This window comes from Brienomyrus brachyistius, chromosome 2 (assembly GCF_023856365.1).
Source record: "Brienomyrus brachyistius isolate T26 chromosome 2, BBRACH_0.4, whole genome shotgun sequence".
In the NCBI taxonomy this organism is placed as follows: Eukaryota; Metazoa; Chordata; class Actinopteri; order Osteoglossiformes; family Mormyridae; genus Brienomyrus; species Brienomyrus brachyistius.
This window is the reverse complement of record NC_064534.1, coordinates 741069-763855: the sequence shown is the minus strand read 5'-3', so window position 1 is coordinate 763855 and position 22787 is coordinate 741069. Positions and strand designations below refer to the sequence as shown.

The following is a 22787-nucleotide window of genomic DNA, read 5'->3' as shown; positions in this document are numbered from 1 at the left end:
TAACTGCTGTGTTACGGCCACAGTTTGTGCACCTTGGGGCTTTCTCAGGACTTACTTGGCACTGTCTTTTTGCTTTTCCAGCCTAATTGCTATGCAAAGGTCATCACAGTTGAGTCGCAGAAGAAGATTGTGATCTACTCAAGGCAGCCCATCAACGTCAACGAGGAGATCACCTATGACTACAAGTTCCCCATTGAGGATGAGAAAATCCCCTGCCTCTGTGGGGCCGAAAACTGCCGGGGGACTCTTAATTAGTGTCTCTCAGGGTGTGGGTCCCTGAGAGTCACCCCGAAGTATAGCCTAGCATTATAGGGAGTCTTCCCCTTCTTCTAACATCCTAGGGGTAGAGTATCCCAGAGTCGGTGTAGAAGATGCCCTAATCCAGAGCTCAGCACTGTGAGAATCAGTGTTTGGCACTCGGGTGAGGAGGGCCCTTTGGCACAGTGAGTTGTGGTGTGGTGTTACCGGCATCTTTGGCTGGACTTGGCATGGGAGGGCGGGAGCTGGTGTGAGGAGGTGGCTTCCTGGCATCTTACGAGGGACAGAGGGAGCTGGTGTGAGGAGGTGGCTTCCTGGCATCTTACGAGGGACAGAGGGAGCTGGTGTGAGGAGGTGGCTTCCTGGCACATCTTACGAGGGACAGAGGGAGCTGGTGTGAGCAGGTGGCTTCCTGGCACATCTTACGAGGGACAGAGGGAGCTGGTGTGAGCAGGTGGCTTCCTGGCACATCTTACGAGGGACAGAGGGAGCTGGTGTGAGCTGGCGGCTTCCCAGCACTTCGCATGAGGGTCGGAGGGAGTTGCCGTCAGCGGGAGGCTTCCTGGCACGTTGTACAAGGGTCAGAGGGAGCTGGTATGAACGGGCGGCATTCTGGCACGTCACACGAGGGTTGGAGGAAGTTGACGTGAACGGGTGGCTTCCCGGCACGTTGTACGAGGGTCGGAGGGAGTTGGCGTGAACAGGCGGCTTTCCGGCACGTCGCATGAGGGTCGGAGGGAGTTGCCGTCAGCGGGAGGCTTCGCGGCACTTCGCACAAGGGTCGGAGGAAGCTGGTGTGAGCGGTTGGCTTCCCGGCACGGTTTCTAGGCATCTCCTCGAGGCTGATATGGTGTGTGGACTGTGTACTGTTTGCATCTCCTTTTGGGTTTCTTTCCGTTTCTTACCAAGGTGAGGTGCTCACAAGTCAAGTGTCTGTGGAGACCCTGCCTCCAGCGGCCTGATCCATCAGCTCCCCCTTCTCGCCCTTGTCTTCCGCCTTCAGACCCCCCAGGTCATGACAAGCATCTCTTCCTTCTGCTGGCAGTGCTGCTGCTCATTGATGTACTGGTGTAGCATGGTGTGTGGCACAGCCCCACCTGTCATAATGTGAAGAAGCCACGTGGTCCTGGAGCGCCAGGGCTGCATGGTCTCTGGTCTGCAGATCACGGCATGCAGCCTGTGGCCTTGGGGCTTTGCTGCTGATGGAGTGGAGGTGGGAGTGACTGCATTCCCGCACGTTCTCCATACACTACACACCGTTATATTAAGTTATTTTACGTTTACTGAGTTCTCATGAAAAAGCCCCCGCATCTGCAAAAAGAGTTTACACATCGAGTTCCGTCCTTATAACACTGTACCAGCCTGAGTGTTTTCCCTCCCGAGGAAATCCTGGCATTCTATAGGAACTGCTGCCATCTGCTGGTTGCACAGGAGAAATAACGTGAAACCAGCAGCTGATTTTTTCCCCCACTGTTCTCTGTTGGGAGCTGCGTCAGGTTCATGCTGAAGAGCCTGCTCGTGGTCCATCACAGCTGCTTAGTGATTGGCTGGTGCCCCCCCCCCCAACCAGAACATGACCTTGATGCCAAAGCCTTTCCCTTCATCATACAGGAGGACTTTACTTTGAAGCATGTTTAGTGCCCCCCCTCACAGGTCATGGACATCTTGGTGCTACTACTGGGCTGAGCCAGGCTGTAAGGGGGGGCCTTCACAGTGTTTATGTCTCCCAGACAATGCCCCCCATACCCTAACACTGACTGTTTGACACTATGCCTCGCCAATTCTGACACCCCACCCCACCTCACCTGGAGAAGGCCCAGGAAGAGTCTCCTGCCTGTGGCTACAAAGGTGCTTCTCGGCCACCAGCATGAGGCCCCGGCTGTCGCGCCCCCTTCGCCTCCGCCATCGCGGGAGGCAGCTCGCACATACACTACATTTTGTATTGTTTTTGTTCATGTCTTATTGTTCAATTTTCATTGTTTCAAATGCACTAGGGGCTGTGGCCCCTGTTGGCCAAGAGCCCGGGGCCCCTGTCAGGCCTCCAGCTCCCGGGGTTTGAACAGGGTCTGCAGGTCGTCGCGTTTTTAAAGCTGTGCTCTTGTTTATACTGTACAGGTTCGCTTGTGCATGATGGGGGGTGAGGGATGAGTCTTTTTTTTTTTTTTAACATTTTTGTTTTTAAAACAAAGTACATATTTAAAATATTTTTAAAAAATTGTGATCTTTTCAGGGAGTATTAAAACATGTAAAATAAAAGTAAAGGACTTATTTGAAACATAGGCGTGCCTCATACATGTACATGAATCCATAACTTCTCCTGCAAAGTGTGTTTCTTGTGGAAACGTCTTCTCCCCCTCCTTTCTTAGCTCATTTTATTTTCTTGATGTAAAAAAAAAAGTGTAAATGGTTTGTAAGTGTGCGCATGCAGGCTCGGGGTTTGCCACAGAGAAGTGGCCAGGGAAGGTCCGGCGGCAGAAACAGCCAGCGTGCGGCAGACGCACACCCAGCTTGTGTCAAGCTGTTCCTTTTTGTAAATTCTGTGTACAGCTGCTCATGGTGTAGAAGAGGCGACACAGCGAATCGGGGGGCTTGTCAGATTCCTCAAATGATCTATTTATTACAATGAGCAAAGAACGTTTTAAAAGAAAACAAGGAAATGTTCAGATGTGTTCATGCAAAGCTAAACTGTATTTATTGTTTATATGTACACTTACACACATGCGCACGTTTACACAGACACAGAAACGCACAAATGATTCCTTCCAAAAGAATCAAATACCAGCTGAAGTGTTTTAAATGAGTCTTGTTGCAATCTGTCTACATCTGCGGCACATCGGCACCCTTAAAAAAAAAATCACATTTCTAAATGTGCTGCCATTTAGAAACGCCAAGTTGTCTGAAAGGGGGGGTGTCGATGTTGGAAAGGTTTGCAATAAAAAATGTTACAGACAGGTTATTTTGTTATTAATATGATTTAGTTTTGAAATGTACCTTTTTGTTTTGTGTTTTTTAGTTCTCGGTATCTGACTCGTCTCGCTCTGCATATTGTTAATTTGTGTGAATCCATGATTATGTATCATTGTGTATATAGTAACTTTTATAAAGCAATCCATAAACATACTGACATTTTTTTAACCAGTGTCTGCCAGTGTCTTTTGTTACCACGCATTGGGAATGGTTGAAGCCCATGACTGCCCTGCAGATCTCTCGCAGAGAGTATCCTGAAGCATTTACGGTTACACGTGAGGTAACTGCACTTGTGTTGCGAGGGTGCATTCTACTTACGGCCGAAATGGCCAGGCCTTAGGTGAATGAATGGGCATGAGTATAGGCAGTGCGGCGTGTGTGTCGGAGTCCTGGCTGCTGAGCGAATTGGCATGAGTATAGGCAGTGCGGCGTGCGTGTCGGAGTCCTGGCTGCTGAACGAATTGGCATGAGTATAGGCAGTGCGGCGTGTGTGTCGGAGTCCTGGCTGCTGAGCGAATTGGCATGAGTATAGGCAGTGCGGCGTGTGTGTCGGAGTCCTGGCTGCTGAGCGAATGGGCATGAGTATAGGCAGTGCGGCGTGTGTGTCGGAGTCCTGGCTGCTGAGCGAATTGGCATGAGTATAGGCAGTGCGGCGTGTGTGTCGGAGTCCTGGCTGCTGAGCGAATGGGCATGAGTAGAGGCAGTGCGGCGTGTGTGTCGGAGTCCTGGCTGCTGAGCGAATGGGCATGAGTATAGGCAGTGCGGCGTGTGTGTCGGAGTCCTGGCTGCTGAACGAATTGGCATGAGTATAGGCAGTGCGGCGTGCGTGTCGGAGTCCTGGCTGCTGAACGAATTGGCATGAGTATAGGCAGTGCGGCGTGCGTGTCGGAGTACTGGCTGCTGAACGAATTGGCATGAGTATAGGCAGTGCGGCGTGTGTGTCGGAGTCCTGGCTGCTGAATAAATGGGCATGAGTATAGGCAGTGCGGCGTGCGTGTCGGAGTCCTGGCTGCTGAACGAATTGGTATGAGTATAGGCAGTGCGGCGTGCGTGTCGGAGTACTGGCTGCTGAACGAATTGGCATGAGTATAGGCAGTGCGGCGTGCGTGTCGGAGTACTGGCTGCTGAACGAATTGGCATGAGTATAGGCAGTGCGGCGTGTGTGTCGGAGTCCTGGCTGCTGAACGAATTGGCATGAGTATAGGCAGTGCGGCGTGTGTGTCGGAGTCCTGGCTGCTGAACGAATTGGCATGAGTATAGGCAGTGCGGCGTGTGTGTCGGAGTCCTGGCTGCTGAATAAATGGGCATGAGTATAGGCAGTGCGGCGTGTGTCCTGGCTGTACGTGTCTGTGTGAGCGCCCACATGTCACTGGCCACAATTTATTTATTGATTTACGTCAAATAGAAGAGACTACAGCTTAATTCACTGCTAAATTAACTTCAACATTGAAAATTTTTATTCCTGTGATTATATTTAAAATATATATTTATGAAAATACATATTTATTACTAGGATTTCAGTATTATGATTAATATTTTTCATGAGGACAGAAAGCTTCCACTACAATGATAATACCAACTAATCACATCTAAATACTATGGAATATACATATGACCGTTAGTGTCATCCCCGTGTGGGGTACAAGGGTGTTTGGTGTCAGCCCCGTGTAGGGTATAAGGGCGTTTGGTGTCAGCCCCATGTGGGGTATAAGGGCGTTTGGTGTCAGCTCCATGTGGGGTATAAGGGCGTTTGGTGTCAGCCCCGTGTGGGGTATAAGGGCGTTTGGTGTCAGCCCCATGTGGGGTATAAGGGCGTTTGGTGTCAGCTCCATGTGGGGTATAAGGGCGTTTGGTGTCAGCTCCATGTGGGGTATAAGGGTGTTTGGTGTTATCCCTGTGTGGGGTATAAGGGTGTTTGGTGTCAGCCCCATGTGGGGTATAAGGGCGTTTGGTGTCAGCCCCGTGTGGGGTATAAGGGCGTTTGGTGTCAGCCCCATGTGGGGTATAAGGGCGTTTGGTGTCAGCTCCATGTGGGGTATAAGGGTGTTTGGTGTCAGCCCCGTGTGGGGTATAAGGGCGTTTTGTGTCAGCCCCATGTGGGGTATAAGGGCGTTTGGTGTCAGCCCCATGTGGGGTATAAGGGCGCTTGGTGTCAGCCCCGTGTGGGGTATAAGGGCGTTTGGTGTCAGCCCCGTGTGGGGTATAAGGGCACTTGGTGTCAGCCCCGTGTGGGGTATAAGGGTGTTTGGTGTCAGCCCCATGTGGGGTATAAGGGCGTTTGGTGTCAGCCCTGTGTGGGGTATAAGGGTGTTTGGTGTCAGCCCTGTGTGGGGTATAAGAGCGTTTGGTGTCAGTCCCGTGTGGGGTATAAGGGCGTTTGGTGTCAGCCCCGTGTGGGGTATAAGGGCGCTTGGTGTCATCCCTGTGTGGGGTATAAGGGCGTTTGGTGTCAGCCCGGTGTGGGGTATAAGGGCGTTTGGTGTCAGCCCCGTGTGGGGTATAAGGGTGTTTGGTGTCAGCCCCATGTGGGGTATAAGGGCGTTTGGTGTCAGCCCTGTGTGGGGTATAAGGGTGTTTGGTGTCAGCCCTGTGTGGGGTATAAGAGCGTTTGGTGTCAGTCCCGTGTGGGGTATAAGGGCGTTTGGTGTCAGTCCCGTGTGGGGTATAAGGGCGTTTGGTGTCAGCCCCGTGTGGGGTATAAGGGCGTTTGGTGTCAGCCCCGTGTGGGGTATAAGGGCGTTTGGTGTCAGCCCCGTGTGGGGTTTAAGGGTGTTTGGTGTCAGCCCCATGTGGGGTATAAGGGCGTTTGGTGTCAGCCCTGTGTGGGGTATAAGGGTGTTTGGTGTCAGCCCTGTGTGGGGTATAAGAGCGTTTGGTGTCAGTCCCGTGTGGGGTATAAGGGCGTTTGGTGTCAGCCCCGTGTGGGGTATAAGGGCGCTTGGTGTCATCCCTGTGTGGGGTATAAGGGCGTTTGGTGTCAGCCTGGTGTGGGGTATAAGGGCGTTTGGTTTCAACCCCGTGTGGGGTATAAGGGTGTTTGGTGTCAGCCCCGTGTGGGGTATAAGGGCGTTTGGTGTCAGCCCCGTGTGGGGTATAAGGGCGTTTGGTGTCAGCCCCATGTGGGGTATAAGGGCGTTTGGTGTCAGCCCCGTGTGGGGTATAAGGGCGTTTGGTGTCAGGCTCTCACATGGACTCTGACAGGCCAGTGGCGTTCAGCACAGTCAGGTTTCCTCTGGCATTCTGGTCGGCTTCGATGGCTTCAAACAGGGACTTGAAGTTTCCGGCGCCAAAACCCTGAAATTGCAGTTACAGCTCTTCTGTACAGGAAGCAGTGTGGCACTGGCTTGATTAAGCACCAACGCCTCAGTAAGCACTGGCATAGGGCTTTGCCCTGAAACACACCTGATGGTTATGTCGTTGAATGACTTCCAGGAAGACAGTAGGCCGGTCCTGTACAGGCTTGGTGAAGATCTGGAGCAGGTACCCATGATCGTCATAATCCACCAGGATCTTCAGTTCCTGAAAAGCCACAGATTAAACATTATTATTAGGGGTCCACACAGCAATAGCTGCTGAATCCCTGATGTTTTTCCATGGTCACTGTACAGTATTAGTGAGAGCTCAGTTTGTATTTTGACTGAAAAGCAGGATATAATCTGGTTCTTCTGTGTAAAACTGCTGTATTAATTACTGAATCCCATTTTAAATAGGTTATAAAGGCCGGAATATCGCTGGCCTTTGGGGGGGTCACTAAATGTCAGTGTTTCTCTGAGCTCCGACTTTTGGTGTCCTGTGCTGAGCTCCATGTGCTGCCCCTCACCTGCAGAGCATCCAAATCCTCGCTGATCTTCACTTTGGACACTTTCAGTCTCTCTCTTAGCTGCTGGTAGTAAGTATCCGGAACGTTCATGAACTCCATTCCACGTTCCTTCAGGTTACGGATCTAAAAAAACAGTAAAAATAATAAAAACCTCTATGCAGTACAATACAATACAATACAGTACAATACAACACAGTACAATAATCACCAGGCATTTCACTTTTTCTGTTGCCTTGTTCTGCTTCCACTGTATTGTGGTATATCTATGGTAATTGTACTAAATATGACAGAATGTCCATATACAAATGTGTCTTGCTACAATGCATGAATGTCATAAAGTCTAAACAAATATAGATTTAATTCTGACTGGCTGCTATCATTTCTGAACCCAAACGACCATGGAGTTGCTAAAGTGAAGCTGGAATATTTAGTGTAGCTGCCCAAGGCAAGAGGCTGCGAAGTTCTTACAGCTGTGATGATGTCTGACGTGTTCATGGCGATATGCTGGACCCCCGGGCCCCCATAGTACTCCACATACTCCTAGAGATAACAAGAACAACAACAAACAAAAATAATACTTGGTAATAATAATAGTTGGTGGAATGAACTCCCCCTTGATGTCCGAACAGCTGAATCCTTGACTGTCTCCACGCGACAACTGAAGTAGTACTTCTGTATTCTTACTCTGAGCTCTTTTCCTTGTGTGTGTGTATAAAAGAAAATTCAGATAGATGGTATTCATAGCCTGGGTCCTTATTGAGCTATTATCGGAAAATTCATTGCAGAGTCTTAAAGCCCTTATGTAAGTTGCTCTGGCTAAGGGCGTCTGCCAAATGCTGTAAATGTAAATGTAAATGTAAAAATACTTGATTTGCCCCTTGGACAAGCGTGAGTGCACTAGAATTCCTTGGATTTTCACAAATTGCTCTCCTACAAGAGTGCAGCTTGAGGTCAGAGCGCAGGGTTGGCCATCTTTTCAGCCCCCCAGGAGTTTTTAAGGTTAGGGCTGTTGCTCAAGGGCCCAACAGCATTCAAGCTAATAACCTTCCGGTCACAGAATCACATGCTTCAAGATGAGCTGTGAGTGCTCCCTCACCTGTATCTGGGACTTGCGTTTCCCCAGGGCTGGCTCATTGATGGGCATCTTCACTGTTTCCTCATGGTTGGCTACCACTATAGACCGCAAGGCACTGAAGTCTGTCTGTAGCTGCTTGTCATCCACCGACCAGAAGCGGTGGAACAGCAAATTCATCTGGTACCTTTGTGAGACCATCACAGCCAATCAGCAATAAGAGAGGCCATGCCACCCCTGCAGCAACTGTAACCCCATCTGGCCCCGTGGGCAGCCCTGGATGAAGAAACTGAAACCCAGTAAATTCTTTTACTCCAGTGATTAGAAGTAGTGAAGCAGTTCTGAGAGAGGCTGGAGGGTTAAATATCTCCAGATGCAAGGGAGGCCCAGAGGAGTAGAGAAACATTAAGAGTAATAATAATAACACAATAATGTCCCCCAATGTGTGGACTCCTTCACTCCATGAGGCTGAAACTTATATTAGATAACAGAATTCTGACTGCACTTGTCAATACAGTTATTGTGCTAACACCCATTATCAGTACAGGTCCTGGTGTGTAGTTCAGGTATTAACAGTGCTCCTCAGAACAGTTGCTGTTGTATATCATGTACTAATGCTCTTTGTCAGTATGCGCTGGTGTCCCGTGAGTGTGTTATTGGTTGTCTGCTGCTGTATTCTCTCCAGCACCCTTACCACTCCACCGCCGAGATCATCTCGCTGTCCGGCTGATTCCCGACCACATGGTCAATGAAATTCAGATTGCCACTCAGCCTGCAGGAGTAAGGGACAGCAATACACAGTCAGGACCCAGGCATATGTTCCTGGGGATTCTGCTCTGTATTCAGTCAGGACCCAGGCGTATGTCCCTTGGGAGTTTGCTCAGTGTTCAGTCAGGACCCAGGCATATGTCCCTGTGGAGTCTGCTCTGTGCTCAGTCAGGACCCAGGCATATGTTCCTGGGGAGTCTGCTCAGTGTTCAGTCAGGACCCAGGCGTATGTCCCTGGGGAGTCTGTTCTGTATTCAGTCAGGACCCAGGCATATGTCCCTGAGGAGTCTGCTCTATGTTCAGTCAGGACCCAGGTGTATGTCCCTGGGGAGTCTGCTCTAGTGTGGAAGTAAAATTGGACAATGGTAGGCCCGGGAGGCTGGCATATTGGGTCTGTTATGTCTTAGGCCTTAGGCGAGAAGAGATTGTTTTAAATACTGTGTGACCTTGCTTTGCGATAGCTGCCTGCAGTAAGTTCCACAGACCCTGAGGAAAGCTTGGACCTTGGAGAGGCAGACAGCGGAACAAAGTGGGGGGAGAAACCACCTGCAGCAAGAGATTCGAAGCTGCCCCAACTGGTGCACAGCAAGTTATAGCTTTATAAAATAGTTGCGGCAGACAATGTATAGCAAGCTATGCGGTAGTGCAAATGTATAATTATGTTAATCATACTAATCATATGTTAACCATGTATTTGCAGTGATTCAATGACAAGGACGTCAATGTGTTAATCATTAATCAATGGAACACCCAAACATAAATAGTGATTCAATGTCATATGATCAATATCTATATACATATCTCAAGTAGAGTCTAGAAGCCGAGACAGATTCTGGTAAACTGACCTAGATGGGTGGATTTTACCTTGCCACCAAGGTAAACCAATGGAGTAGGAGAATGGTGTTTGTTATACGTTTGCTGCTTGGTTCATTGGTGTTTTGTGACCAATCAGGATTTAGAAGTTCTTATTGGGAATTAGGAGTTATGGTTTATCAACTGGTTGCTCTGTGAGCTCCGGGTGACTTGGTACCGAGTGCCAGAGTGTGAGGGGAGTGCTTTGCTGAATTGCTCGAATAAAAGAGATTTCCTTTACCCACTAAACTGAGAGGTCCAGACTTTTATTCTAAGTGTTATATTTCAAATTTTTCTACCACAGTTTGGCGCCCAACGTGGGGCAGCTGAGTTCTTTGTTTGTTGCAGACGATGGGGTCCTGCGATAGATGTAGGTAAGGCGTAGAGCCTGATGGGACCAGATCCAGATGAGATTGAGGATTGGCCCAGTCCCTCATCAAGGAACAATGAAGATCACGCTGTCCTAGAGCTGAACATTCCTGAGACTGATTTGGCTGGACCTGTGTTGGTGAGGTAAAGGCTTCTCTGTTTATTCATTTTTGCTGCTGCTTTGCTTGTTGCTGAAGGTCATGTTTTGGTAGTGTTTGAGTGTGTGAGAGTCCGCCATGACTGTGGGAATCCAAGCACGGGGAAGCGCTGAACGCGGATAGGAAGGCCGTAGGGAGAGCGCTCATCCACCTGTAATAGGGAAAGGGTGCGGTCCAAGTGGAGACCCGAGTGACCTATTACGTGGGTTAGGTGGATGCACGAGACCTTGGGAAAGTCCGTGATTTTGAGTGGCACCACTGTGTATTGTGTGACGGGAGCGAATTGCTAGAATAAAAGAGATTTCCTTTACTCACCAAACAGAGAGGTCCAGACTTTTATTATTTTATTTTTTTAGAGTGTTATATTTCAAATTTTTCTACCACACTGTGTTCAGTCAGGACCCAGGCATATGTCCCTGGGGAGTCTGCTCTGTGTCTGGCTAAACTCAAGAAGCTCCTTCTGCAGTCATTTCAATAAACAGATTTATGACTCCCATTTAAGTCACATGTACCTATTTCACGTATAGAGCTATATAATTCCTGTCATCCCACCCCTGCTGGATACGCCCTCTGTTCTCATATCCCACCCCTGCTGGCCACGCCTTCCATTCTCATATCCCGCCCCTGCTGGCCACGCCTTCCGTTCTCATATCCCGCCCCTGTTGGCCACGCCCTCTGTTCTCATATCCCACCCCTACTGGCCACACCCTCCGTTCTGATATCCTGCCCCTGCTGGCCACGCCCTCTGTTCTCATATCCCACCCATGCTGGCCAAACCCTCCGTTCTCATATTCCACTCCTGCAGGCCATGCCATTCGTTCTCATATGTCACCCTTGCTGGCCACGCCCTCCGTTCTCATATTCCACTCCTGCTGGCCAGGAACTCCGTTCTCATATCCCGCACCTGCTGGCCACGCCCTCCGTTCTCATATGCCGCCCCTGCTGGCCACACCCTCTGTTCTCATATCCCGCCCCTACTGGCCTCACCCTCCGTTCTCATATCCTGCCTCTGCTGGCCACGCCCTCCGTTCTCATATTCCACTCCTGCTGGCCAGGAACTCCGTTCTCATATCCCGCCCCTGCTAGCCACGCCCTCCGTTCTCATATCCCGCCTCTGCTCGCCTCGCCTTCCGGTCTCATATCCCGCCTCTGCTGGCCACGCCCTCCGTTCACATATGCCGCCCCTGCTGGCCACGCCCTCCGTTCTCATATGCCGCTCCTGCTGGCCACGCCCTCTGTTCTCATATCGCGCCACTGCTGGCCACGCCCTCCGTTCTCATATGCCGCCCCTGCTGGCCACGCTCCGTTCTCATATCCCGCCTCTGATGGCCTGACCCTCCATTCTCATATCCCGCCTCTGCTGGCCTCGCCTTCCGGTCTCATATCCCGCCTCTGCTGGCCACGCCCTCCGTTCTCATATGCCGCCCCTGCTGGCCACGCCCTCTGTTCTCATATCGTGCCTCTGCTGGCCACGCCCTCCATGCTCATATCCCACCCCTGCTGTCCACGCCATCCGTTCTCATATTCCACCCCTGCAGGCCACGCCCTCTGTACTCACAGCTTAGCAAGCAGTGGATCCTGGAAGGGAGGCGGGTGGAAGCCGGGCAGGAAGAGGCCTGTGTAAGCCTTTCTCTCCACGAGGGTGTGTGTGGTGTCACCATACTGCAAAGACAGCAAAAGGCCTGCGTGTCACTGCATCGGCACACACTCCCTCAGGCAGGAAAACACAGAGCTCATGGGAAACACAACCGAGCTCTAACCACTCTGCAGACATGGACAGTTCAGGATGCTCACTTCTGTCACTCTGAGCAGCTACAGGGTAGCACTCCAGCAGTGACATCACTCTGCCACTTACAGTCTGAAGAACAGCCATCTTCACAGAGCCATGTCCATCTTCCAGCACATGGGGCTCCTTCAGGATGACGGCTCCTCGCTCTTTGGCTTTCTGCAGACAGAAGGATGGCCCCCCATCACTGAGAGGCAGGAAGGCAGAGAAGAACGGCTGCTGCTCTTCACAGTCTGCCCATACCTGAACCAGGAAGTCCAGGTCCTCCACACTAAAGGCGACATCTTTGACCCCGTCGCCGTGCTTCACTAGGTGCTCCCCCATCTCTGGTTGGCCAAGTCAGGGAAGGAAGCGGAGCAGGATTCCGGTGTAGTCAGGCCCGGCTTGGTAACCCACTAAGCACCTCTCAGCACCACTAAGTCTGAGGTCTTATAAAATCCTTGCATGCAGACACTGGGAGCTTCACTTTCTTACCTTTATTTCCAGGATTCAGTGCAGATGAGAAAACAAAAATGATCTGCAAGGAGACAGATTGAAAATAAAGCCATCAACAGTGGCCTCGTTCACATGCTGTTCCCAGATCAGACTGGCTACCTCTTTACATTTTGAGCCCCTTCTTCTCGCCCAGAAGATGAATTAGGCTTTCTCACCCTAGACTTTCTCAACCCTACATTTTGTCTACTGGCATTCTGACAGACAAGGTTGTAAAAATTCTGTCATTATGTATTGTAGCATCGGCGGTATCGACATGTCCCGGCACGCCTCGCAAGCGCGTATATATCGCTGCGTGTATATCGCCGCGTGTATATCGCCGCGTGTATATCGCCGCGTGTATATCGCCTCATTTATGTCTTGTGTATAGCCCGATTGCATTTCTTAGTGAAGATACTTGTGTTGTATATCTGATTGCTGTGCGTACCCTTACACGTGTTTACACTCAGCCCTTCCCTGATCCTCATTTGTCCTAGCTATTGTGTAATATCCCGCCGTGTGCGGCGTTGTTGATTCAGATTTATGTTTCAATACTCACATAAAATGTATTAGTAGAATTGTGTTCTATCATCTACGGAACATAGACAAGCTTCGGAAGATGCTCTCCTTTCATGATGCAGAAAAACAAATACATGCCTCTATAACTTCCAGGCTGGACTACTGTCATGCCCTCCTTTCTGGTTTCCCATCTGGATCCTTACATAAACTTCAGCTGGCACAGAATGCAGCAGCCAGAGGTCTTACAAACACTAAACAATTTGATCATATTAGCCCTGTTCTATGCTCCCTTCACTGGCTACCAGTTATGTCTCGGATTGACTATAAAATACTGCTATTAACCTGTAAAGCAATGAATGGTCTTGCACCAGAATACCTTAGTGACCTGCTGACCACATACAACCCTCTACACTTGTTTCGTTCTCAAGGCACAGGATATCTGTTAGTACCCAGGGTAGAAATAGCTACGGCAGGCTGCAGAGCTTTCTCCTACAGAGCTGTGGAATGGTCTTCCACCAGATGTGCGGGTTTCAGGCTCACTCTCGATATTCAAGTCTAGACTAAAAAAAACACACCTGTTTAGTTTAGCTTATAGGGACACTAGTTCTCCCACTCCTCACTCCCAGTCAGACCTATAGTGTGAGGTGTAGAGCTGGGTGGGGATCAGTGCCATTGGCTTTGGATAAACTGGACTGTCAGTGCTGTCACTCTAGCGTCACACCCCTTTGTGGAACTGGAGTGCTGACATTTCAGGGACTCCCCCTGCCTGCATTCCCACTTGCCTCTCCCTCCTACTTATGCTGCCATAGCCGTATCTGCCGGAGCTTACATATTACATATCTAGTCTCCCCAGTTTTGGAAAATTGCACATTTTATTTCCCCTACTCCCGCTGGGGGTGCTGCATGGAGACCCCAAATTTTCAAGATATCTTGCCTACCCTGCTGTCTACGACATCTCCACTACCTATGACATCCTTCCAGCCTGCTCGCCCTTCTGCCTGTGACGTCCATCCGGCCTGCTCGCCCTTCTGCCCGTGACACCTTTCCAGCCTGCGATGTCCTTCTTGCCTGCTCGCCCTTCTGCCTGTGACACCCTTCCGGCCTGCTCGCCCTTCTGCCTGTGACACCCTTCCGGCCTGCTCGGCCTTCTACCTGTGACGTCCTTCCGGCCTGCTCGCCCTTCTGCCTGTGACGTCCTTCCGGCCTGCTCGCCCTTCTGCCTGTGATGTCCTTCCGGCCTGCTCGCCCTTCTGCCTGTGACGTCCTTCCGGCCTGCTCGCCCTTCTGCCTGTGACACCCTTCCGGCCTGCTCGCCCTTCTGCCTGTGACGTCCTTCCGGCCTGCTCGCCCTTCTGCCTGTGACGTCCTTCTTGCCTGCTCGCCCTTCTGCCTGTGACACCCTTCCAGCCTGCTCGCCCTTCTGCCTGTGACGTCCTTCCGGCCTGCTCGCCCTTCTGCCTGTGACACCCTTCCGGCCTGCTCGCCCTTCTGCCTGTGACGTCCTTCCGGCCTGCTCGCCCTTCTGCCTGTGATGTCCTTCTTGCCTGCTCGCCCTTCTGCCTGTGACACCCTTCCAGCCTGCTCGCCCTTCTGCCTGTGACACCCTTCCTGCCTGCAAGCCCTTCTGCCTGTGACACTCTTCCGGCCTGCGATATCCTTCTTGCCTGCTCGCCCTTCTGCCTGTGACACCCTTCCAGCCTGCTCGCCCTTCTGCCTGTGACACCCTTCCAGCCTGCTCGCCCTTCTGCCTGTGACGTCCTTCCGGCCTGCTCGCCCTTCTGCCTGTGATGTCCTTCCGGCCTGCTCGCCCTTCTGCCTGTGACACCCTTCCAGCCTACTTGCCCTTCTGCCTGTTACGTCCTTCCGGCCTGCTCGCCCTTCTGCCTGTGACACCCTTCCTGCCTGCAAGCCCTTCTGCCTGTGACACCCTTCCAGCCTGCTCGCCCTTCTGCCTGTGACACCCTTCCAGCCTGCTCGCCCTTCTGCCTGTGACGTCCTTCCGGCCTGCTCGCCCTTCTGCCTGTGATGTCCTTCCGGCCTGCTCGCCCTTCTGCCTGTGACACCCTTCCAGCCTACTTGCCCTTCTGCCTGTTACGTCCTTCCGGCCTGCTCGCCCTTCTGCCTGTGACACCCTTCCTGCCTGCAAGCCCTTCTGCCTGTGACACCCTTCCAGCCTGCTCGCCCTTCTGCCTGTGACGTCCTTCCGGCCTGCTCGCCCTTCTGCCTGTGACACCCTTCCAGCCTACTTGCCCTTCTGCCTGTTACGTCCTTCCGGCCTGCTCGCCCTTCTGCCTGTGACGTCCTTCCGGCCTGCTCGCCCTTCTGCCTGCAAGCCCTTCTGCCTGTGACACCCTTCCGGCCTGCGATATCCTTCTTGCCTGCTCGCCCTTCTGCCTGTGACACCCTTCCAGCCTGCTCGCCCTTCTGCCTGTGACACCCTTCCGGCCTGCGATATCCTTCTTGCCTGCTCGCCCTTCTGCCTGTGACACCCTTCCAGCCTGCTCGCCCTTCTGCCTGTGACGTCCTTCCGGCCTGCAAGCCCTTCTGCCTGTGACACCCTTCCGGCCTGCGATATCCTTCTTGCCTGCTCGCCCTTCTGCCTGTGACACCCGTCCAGCCTGCTCGCCCTTCTGCCTGTGACACCCTTCCTGCCTGCAAGCCCTTCTGCCTGTGACACCCTTCCGGCCTGCGATATCCTTCTTGCCTGCTCGCCCTTCTGCCTGTGACACCCTTCCAGCCTGCTCGCCCTTCTGCCTGTGACACCTTTCCAGCCTGCTCGCCCTTCTGCCTGTGACGTCCTTCCGGCCTGCTCGCCCTTCTGCCTGTGACGTCCTTCCGGCCTGCTCGCCCTTCTGCCTGTGACACCCTTCTGGCCTGCTCGCCCTTCTGCCTGTGACACCCTTCGGGCCTGCAAGCCCTGATCGCCATCTTCACTGGGAACTTCTGTGGTTCCTGGCCACTTTCATTTGTCTTTTTTAGACTGCACAGCAGGAACTGTGACCTTTATGCTAAACAAGCACGGGAGATACATGAAAGCTCTTCACACTTAGTTTCACACAAAGCTATACGAAACTACACTGCCAGACCAAAACAAATGAGTATGAACAAGTCAGCTTTATTAGTTATTGGTGAATCGATTGAAATCAGAATGGAACACAGTCTTTTACTCATAGGACCTCAACGTTTATAATTCATTATTAAATCTGGCAATGAGGTTGATCTTCTGGTTTGCACAGAACAAAAAAATATGTAACGTTATTTCCCTAATAATCACCGGCAAGTTTCACTGCTGGCACCGGTATATAATAAAAAGTATATTGGTTATCGATCAAATTTTCCAATGTAGAAAAAAGGAGATGAAAGCAAAAAGGTTAATGCATCACTGGGGTTAATGGTTGATGCATCACTGGTTAATAATAACTGGTTAATGCATCACTGATGCATTAAAGGTAACTGAGGTATAAAATTAATCCCATCTGATCACTTTTTGCTCAGCTACTTCTTTTCCTGGCACTTCTGCGTAACTTCAGAGTTTCTCAGTCTAGCCCCAGTGCTTGTGAAAGGCAGTTTATCGGTATAAGACAATGAAGTCATGCAGACAAGACTATACAATAGTTAACTGGTTTGCAGACGACTTGCCACCAACTGGGCTTAAATTTACGGTAGACTTCCCTCAGTGTGCTAATCTGTCAAAATGAGGGACGGCTTGTTAGAAATATTGAGTCAATGACTGAAAATATTTGGTTAAAGTGACCTCTGCTCTCGATTCATCTCTTACTTCCATCTTAAATCCAGTACCGATTATGTTGGACAAACAGCCCACATCTCTCGGATCAAGTCATGAGTCCCACCTTGTCCTGCTTGACCACATGGGACACCACCTCCCGGTTCCCTGTCTCCAGTCCTTGGTAGGCCAGAGGTTCAAATCCCATCTTGTTGCAATAGAAGGAAGCAGCCTAACGGAAGGAAGCCAGAGTACAGAGGTTGCTTTACAGCCACCTGTGGCCCGTAACCAGATTCACTACTGGTTACATTAATATAACATTAATTATACACATGGAGCGCATAATTATAATTATAAGCTTTCAGATTTACATCATAAGCACATAGGTTACTGCTGTTTGGTGTCTCCATAATCTTTGTAACATACTTAATATTAAAGTACTTGAAAATGCTACAGAAATCTTACAAATATCCTGACACGTGTTACCGAGCAGCAGCACCTTGTCCTCTGCGATTTCCTGGAATGTTAGTAAAACCCTAGAATATTCCACTCTTTTAAATGAATGACGTTTTGCTCTTTGGGTTTAAAAATAAAGCTTACACTACATCAACGATAAACGTTTCATTTTCTAAAAGTATGACAAGAATAATAACTGTTAATAGTAATATTGTTTAATACAAAGGCAAATCACCACCCTCTCTGTACTGTTGTTATTTGTGAGGCTTTCTGCCAGCCCAGATGTCTCTAATTTAACCCCCGACTCCCCCAAGCCACAGATGAAATTGTTTAGCCTTTCAATGTGGATCTAGTTAAAGCAAAAATGGAGTAGCTTGACTTACGAGCTTACGAATTTATCTCCACCCTCTGGATAGCCAATAGTCATTTTCTAAAGGAACGCCCCTCAAAAGAATAGAAGGAAACCGGAAATAAAAGAAGAAAAAACGCATTCCGCGTGGTCGCCTTTACCTGTTTCGCATTGCCGACCCAGAAGGTGATGTGGTCGAAGCAGATAAACCTGCCTCGCTCGTGCTGATGGGCACAGAGAACAAAGAAAGAACAACATACGGGCGGATTTTCCGCTTGTAAATATGTAATTGTATTTCCATATGTTTTATAGGCTTGTATGACATACTGCATGCATGCATTTAAATATAAACAATTTAACGTTCGCATTGATTAAAAATGCGATTTATATTAAAACTTTAGTTACATACCTTTTCGCCTTTATCAGTGTATGTTGTCTAAAATAATAAAAAAAACAATAACATTTTATAAATATCCGCCGAAAATGGCTAAAATCACTTTTTTATGTCACTAACAGTAAATAATTTTATTTGACAATAATTATATAGTTAAAGATATATCGATATATATATACTTCAACAATAACATACCTGGGAAGTCATTCTCACATGCAGTTTTCGTTTACATATGCAATTAATTATTTAGATGGCCTACTAAGACACTAAACATAATAATTATTAATAAACACTTTAAAGAAAAATGTCACAAATCACGGGTTTTTACCATTCTAGCTTCGGATCCTTGCTCGACAGTCTGCACAGAAAACTCGCCAACTTAAAATTGACTATCGTTCCCGGATCGCAGGCACGGGAGCGCGCAGAGGGGCGGGTGTTGCCGCAGGTAATGATGCTGAAGTTTCGTAATTTCTTGCCAGAGATTGCAAGCGACATAAAGAAAGAGTATTAGAAAGAGTAAACCTGAGTATAATAATAACAATAATAATAATGTCGCAAAGCGTGACAATATACCTCAGAAACAATATAAAAACAAACAATTCAGGTAGTTAATACGTCAATTATTTTCTTTTTTGAATGACCAGGTTTCTTTGCAAACAACTGCAGACTCTGTAGTATTTTCCGATTTTAGGCCGCCCTTCTGTACACCATGTGAAGGGAAGCGCGTGTGCCGTTAAATCCGCCGGCTGAGAGGTATCGCGCTGAAAATCGCTCCCGATTGGCTCGCAGCGCTCACGCGCTCAGCCGCGCCAAACCCGCGCGCAGGGAGCGCCGACATGTCCGCGCGTTACATGTAACAAATACGGCAAGCAGATGTAGTTATCAAACGATCCCATAATTCACCGAAAAGCTTAAAAGCTCTAACTGCATTTTAAGTAAAATAAACATGTGCCAAAAAAAACAAATAAGATAAAATAAGTTAATAAGTCTCAAATAAGCAAATAGAACTGAAAATTGATTAATGCAGATTTAAAAATAAGTTTATTAGGAAACCCAGTGAAAGCCATCCATCTATCCGCCAGTATGTGCATCCATCCATCCATCTTTGATAACCACTTGCCCTGTGCAGGACTGTGGTGGTCTGGAAAACCCGCAATGACATGGGTAGATGTGCTAACTCCACACATGAACACATTGCATTTACTTGGCTAGTGACTGAAGCAGAATTTTTTGTTACGGGGTAAAATATCTGAAACAAAATTCTCATTAAACAAATTCTCGTACCAAATGACTGTACTAAGCCATTAAAATGAAATTTTAATTTTTGACAACTCAAATTGTAGGACTGGAGCACTTAAGTGGGAGTAATGTGGGCGTGTTTAGTATAAAGCGATGTAACACTTAAGGTTTGACTGCAGGGTTCAGTGCCGAAGGAACATTTGGGTTTAGGGTCTTACTCAATGGCGAGACAGTGATATGATTACTCTACTGGCCATGAGATTTGAATCCACAACCTTCTAGACCCCAAACCTACTGAGCTACACACTGTCACACTTTGGCGTCAGCCAGGCTGATGGAGAGATTTTCATTTGGCTTTAATGCAAAGTCATAAAAACTGTTTATGTACAAGGAAGGTTCTTAGTTTTCCTGTTTTAAGTTTTCAAAATCGGTCTTCAGAATTAGCTAAATTTGCAAACCAGACATTTCTTGCTGTCGGAATCTGGTCTCCCAGACACTCTCTGAGAGCCCAGCCCTGGCTGTACAATTTCAAGATTCAAGACCTTCATGACCATGTGCAACAGGTGCATTGCATTACTTATTTGTTGAGCCTTACTGAAGCACAATAACGGATGTGTGAAGTGCAGGTGCCATGGATGTTACTGCCAGGGGACGTGTGAATGTTGGTAATTTGCATGGCTTGGGCAAAGGAGCTGTTTATTAGTGTAGAAATGGCAAAGTAACTAAGAGCCGCTGAGCGCAGTTCTGGATCGAATCAAATTGCCGACTTTGCGTGTTGGTCTCCACAGCGTGGCTGTGTGTGAGGGAGCCCAGGAGACGCCCCCTTGTGGTTAGCTCTGGTAAAGCTGTGTTATTGTTAGTCACAAGGGTGCTTTCGGAGCCGTGGGCGTCTTGTTGTTGATTGGAGCCTGGGGGAATAAGAAGCACTGGCTCTGTCAGGTGGCAGGCGTCTGGCTGTGGTCTCCAGGACCCAAAGGCGTCCCCAGACATGATACACTCACCCAGCAGACACAAACAACCAGGTAACAGGCATCAAAAAGCAGCCTTTTGCAAGGGGAATCCACAGCAAGGAGAACCAGCCAGCTCCACCTGTTCACGCCTTCTGCATTGACACAGTAGACCCCTACCTGCTGGGGGTGCACTGCCCCCCACCACCTTGGCAGTCTGCAAATGAGAAGCACTCAGGTGTGCAGCAGTGGCCTGTCAAGGTCCAGGGTTCAAGGCACCCACTGACATGTCAGTTAAAAATATTTTATCCCAAGTTCTTAATTGTTATAATTTATTTTAATTTAATGTTGATTATTAGCTTCACTATATGTACACGCAGTTGTATATGAATTAGGTAAATTCATCAAAAGTCCTAGACGTAATTTGAGTGGAAGCACCTGTATGGGTTGAGGAGACCGTGATGTTTTCTGAAGATTGGCATTGAAGCGATGTGAGTTTTTCTGAGGCTCCTAACGGGAGCAGCTGAGCACTCCCTGGGGAGATACTCGCCAAGCTGATACCAACCGGGCACACTGGGTAATGCAGGTGCCGCAAACCGATTGGTGGGCAGGAAAACACTCCAAGGACTTAGCAGGCAGCGAGCTTACTCAGTCAGCATATCTCCCAGGACACACAGAGAGGAGGCCAGAGACAGCAGCACAGCCTGAAGGAGCTCTCCAGATCTCCTGAAGGTGGAATGGAGCCACACGTAGATACAGGAAGCAGAGCGAGGCAGGAAGACCAGGAGTCAGTTGGGGAGCAAAGAGGCAAGGAGACCCCTGAAAGGCCAGAGGCGGCCCCTCCCCCTGGGGCCACGGTGGCGGATTCCAGTTCATCCAGGGCACGGCTTCTCTTCATGCAGGTACAGGAGCAGGTGAGATCCCAGGCAGCCAAGCACTGTGGCAAGAAGACAGCACTCATGGATATAGTACAGATGGCTGCACAGGAAATGAAGCACAGGGCTGTGGAGGCAGGAGGCCAGAGCCAGGAGCAAGGAGGAGCAGAAGATAGGGAGGCAGTAGGAGAGGAAGTTCCCGATGGGCAGGAGATGTTGGCCGGCCTGGAGGCACTGAGGAGAGAGTTCAGACATGAGCTGGATCTGCTAAGAGCCGAGATGCAGGATTACATCAATAAAGTCACCCAAGGCCTGGAATCCAGGATGCTGACCCAGAGCGCGAGCTTCCAGACGCAAGTCCTCCAAGGGCCGGGCAGAGCAGGACGGCCACCCCAGACTGAAGACCAGAGTCTGGAAGGGAGGCACAAATCCCTCTCTGTTCCCTCGCTTCTTCCAGGCAAGGCCCCAAACCGGGCTACGACCACCACCAGGCCCAAAGCCCGTCGCACAAAGTCGGAGACCTTCAGCCTGAACACAGAGGGCTTGTCTGGAAATGCTGACTCCAAGGTGATGGCAGCGAGGAGCGGCCGGACGAAGAAGGCAGCGGGGGCTCTGCCACACAGCAAGGCTTTGGTCAGGGGCACTGCAAAGCTAGAGAACCCAGGGAGAGCGAAGCAGGACGCAGGATCAGGCTCGTCACGCTGAGCTGCAGCAGGCGAGGCGAACAAAGCCTGTGTGGCCTCACAGACGTAGGAAGACATGAGGAACTTTCTCACCGATGATTCCAAATCTACAGGTGAAGGCTGAAGATTTAACTCCTATAGCATTTTCAACAATTTAGCTTTTAGTTAGAGCTCTTTATCAAACACAGTACAGATGTCTGCCAGCTCTTTTATGTAGCATATGGTCCATCACATCGTCAGCATGATCAGCGACATCAGACCCATAGTCACTTTTCACCTGTTTCTCCATAGATGATTAGAATTAGAATCAATTCATGATGAACCTCTTTTGATTTGTGACAATAATACCAATTAGATTTTTTTTATCAAATTTATTTTTTAATATTTTGGTAGAAGAAATATTTTTGGCACCAGGTATGTCTCCTGGATTCTGGTGCCTTTATACTTGCCTAAAAATGCCAAACCAACCTGTAATATTGACACTTAATATAACACATGTTACTGAGTTGTGGTGGCAGGTTTATAAAGTTTAGCCAGTAATTAACTAAACTTCTTTAGGAAAGTGGTGAAATAATCAATTGCTAGTTTTGCTGTCTATTCACTGGTGTGATGTTATTACACATGAAATAAACAGTCCGTGCGTAAGAAATCCCGTTGTAAGGCTCTGTATCTCATTCACATGTCCTCTTAGCACATGGCCTCTGAGGTTCCATTTAGCTACTACTTGGTGACACTGTGACCTCACACCTCTAGGACCAGGGTTTGTGTCTCCAGCAAGGTTCCGTGTGTGGAGATTGCATGTTCTCTCCAAGTTGTTTTGGGGTTTCCTCCAGGTACTCCAGTTTCCCCCCACATTCCAAAAAACATACGTACACTAATTGGAGTTGCTAAATTACCCATTGATGTGCGTGTGTGAGTGAGCCCTGCAATGGGTTGGCACCCCATCTTGGGTTGTTCCCTGCCTTGCACCCATAGCCTCTGGGATTGGCTCCGGGCCCCTTCGACCCCAAACAGGATAAACAGTTTTGGAAAATGGATGTTTTGTATGTACTCTGTTGCTTTACAATTTTTTTTTTTTTT

At 49.4% G+C, this 22787-nt stretch overlaps 3 protein-coding genes across 11 annotated transcripts in view; 1 reads left to right on the top strand and 2 right to left on the bottom strand.

Annotated features, from left to right (window-relative positions):
• The window catches only part of LOC125713227 (histone-lysine N-methyltransferase SETD1B-A-like), a 39120-nt gene extending 35727 nt beyond the window's left edge, over nt 1-3393 (top strand). For 5 of the 9 annotated variants that reach the window (XM_048984253.1, XM_048984243.1, XM_048984235.1 and 2 more), the window contains one exon: nt 82-3393. In XM_048984253.1, coding sequence (XP_048840210.1) covers nt 82-255 — 174 coding nt within the window. In that variant the 3' untranslated portion in view covers nt 256-3393. The remainder of the gene's footprint in view (nt 1-81) is intronic. The other 4 variants (XR_007383522.1, XR_007383520.1, XR_007383521.1 and 1 more) reach the window with 4 other exon arrangements.
• On the bottom strand, nt 2924-6371 carry LOC125713266 (uncharacterized). Its single transcript, XM_048984266.1, has 2 exons — nt 6241-6371; nt 2924-6207 (listed from the first exon to the last, which is right to left on the bottom strand). The coding sequence occupies exons 1-2, from the start codon at nt 6342-6344 to the stop codon at nt 4815-4817; spliced, it is 1497 nt and encodes a 498-aa protein (XP_048840223.1). The 5' UTR covers nt 6345-6371; the 3' UTR covers nt 2924-4814.
• Nucleotides 2924-18693, bottom strand: LOC125713274 (4-hydroxyphenylpyruvate dioxygenase-like). The gene is made up of 15 exons (XM_048984278.1): nt 18537-18693; nt 18292-18434; nt 17979-18005; nt 17731-17793; nt 16892-16996; nt 12525-12567; nt 12294-12376; nt 12120-12209; nt 11823-11926; nt 8812-8889; nt 8142-8304; nt 7514-7585; nt 7046-7168; nt 6628-6744; nt 2924-6519 (listed from the first exon to the last, which is right to left on the bottom strand). The coding sequence occupies exons 2-15, from the start codon at nt 18292-18294 to the stop codon at nt 6409-6411; spliced, it is 1182 nt and encodes a 393-aa protein (XP_048840235.1). The 5' UTR covers nt 18295-18434; nt 18537-18693; the 3' UTR covers nt 2924-6408.
• Nucleotides 18694-22787: the final 4094 nt, after the last annotated feature.

Coding starts and splice junctions, on each gene's coding strand:
- LOC125713266 (XM_048984266.1), bottom strand. CDS start 6,344: ATGGGGCTGACACCAAACGCCCTTATACCCCACACGGGGCTGACACCA. Junction 6,208..6,240: donor ACCCTTATACCCCACACGGG/GTTGAAACCAAA, acceptor ACCCCACACCAG/GCTGACACCAAACGCCCTTA.
- LOC125713274 (XM_048984278.1), bottom strand. Junction 11,927..12,119: donor AGATGGCTGTTCTTCAGACT/GTAAGTGGCAGA, acceptor CTGTCTTTGCAG/TATGGTGACACCACACACAC. Junction 6,745..7,045: donor AGGATTTGGATGCTCTGCAG/GTGAGGGGCAGC, acceptor GTGGCTTTTCAG/GAACTGAAGATCCTGGTGGA.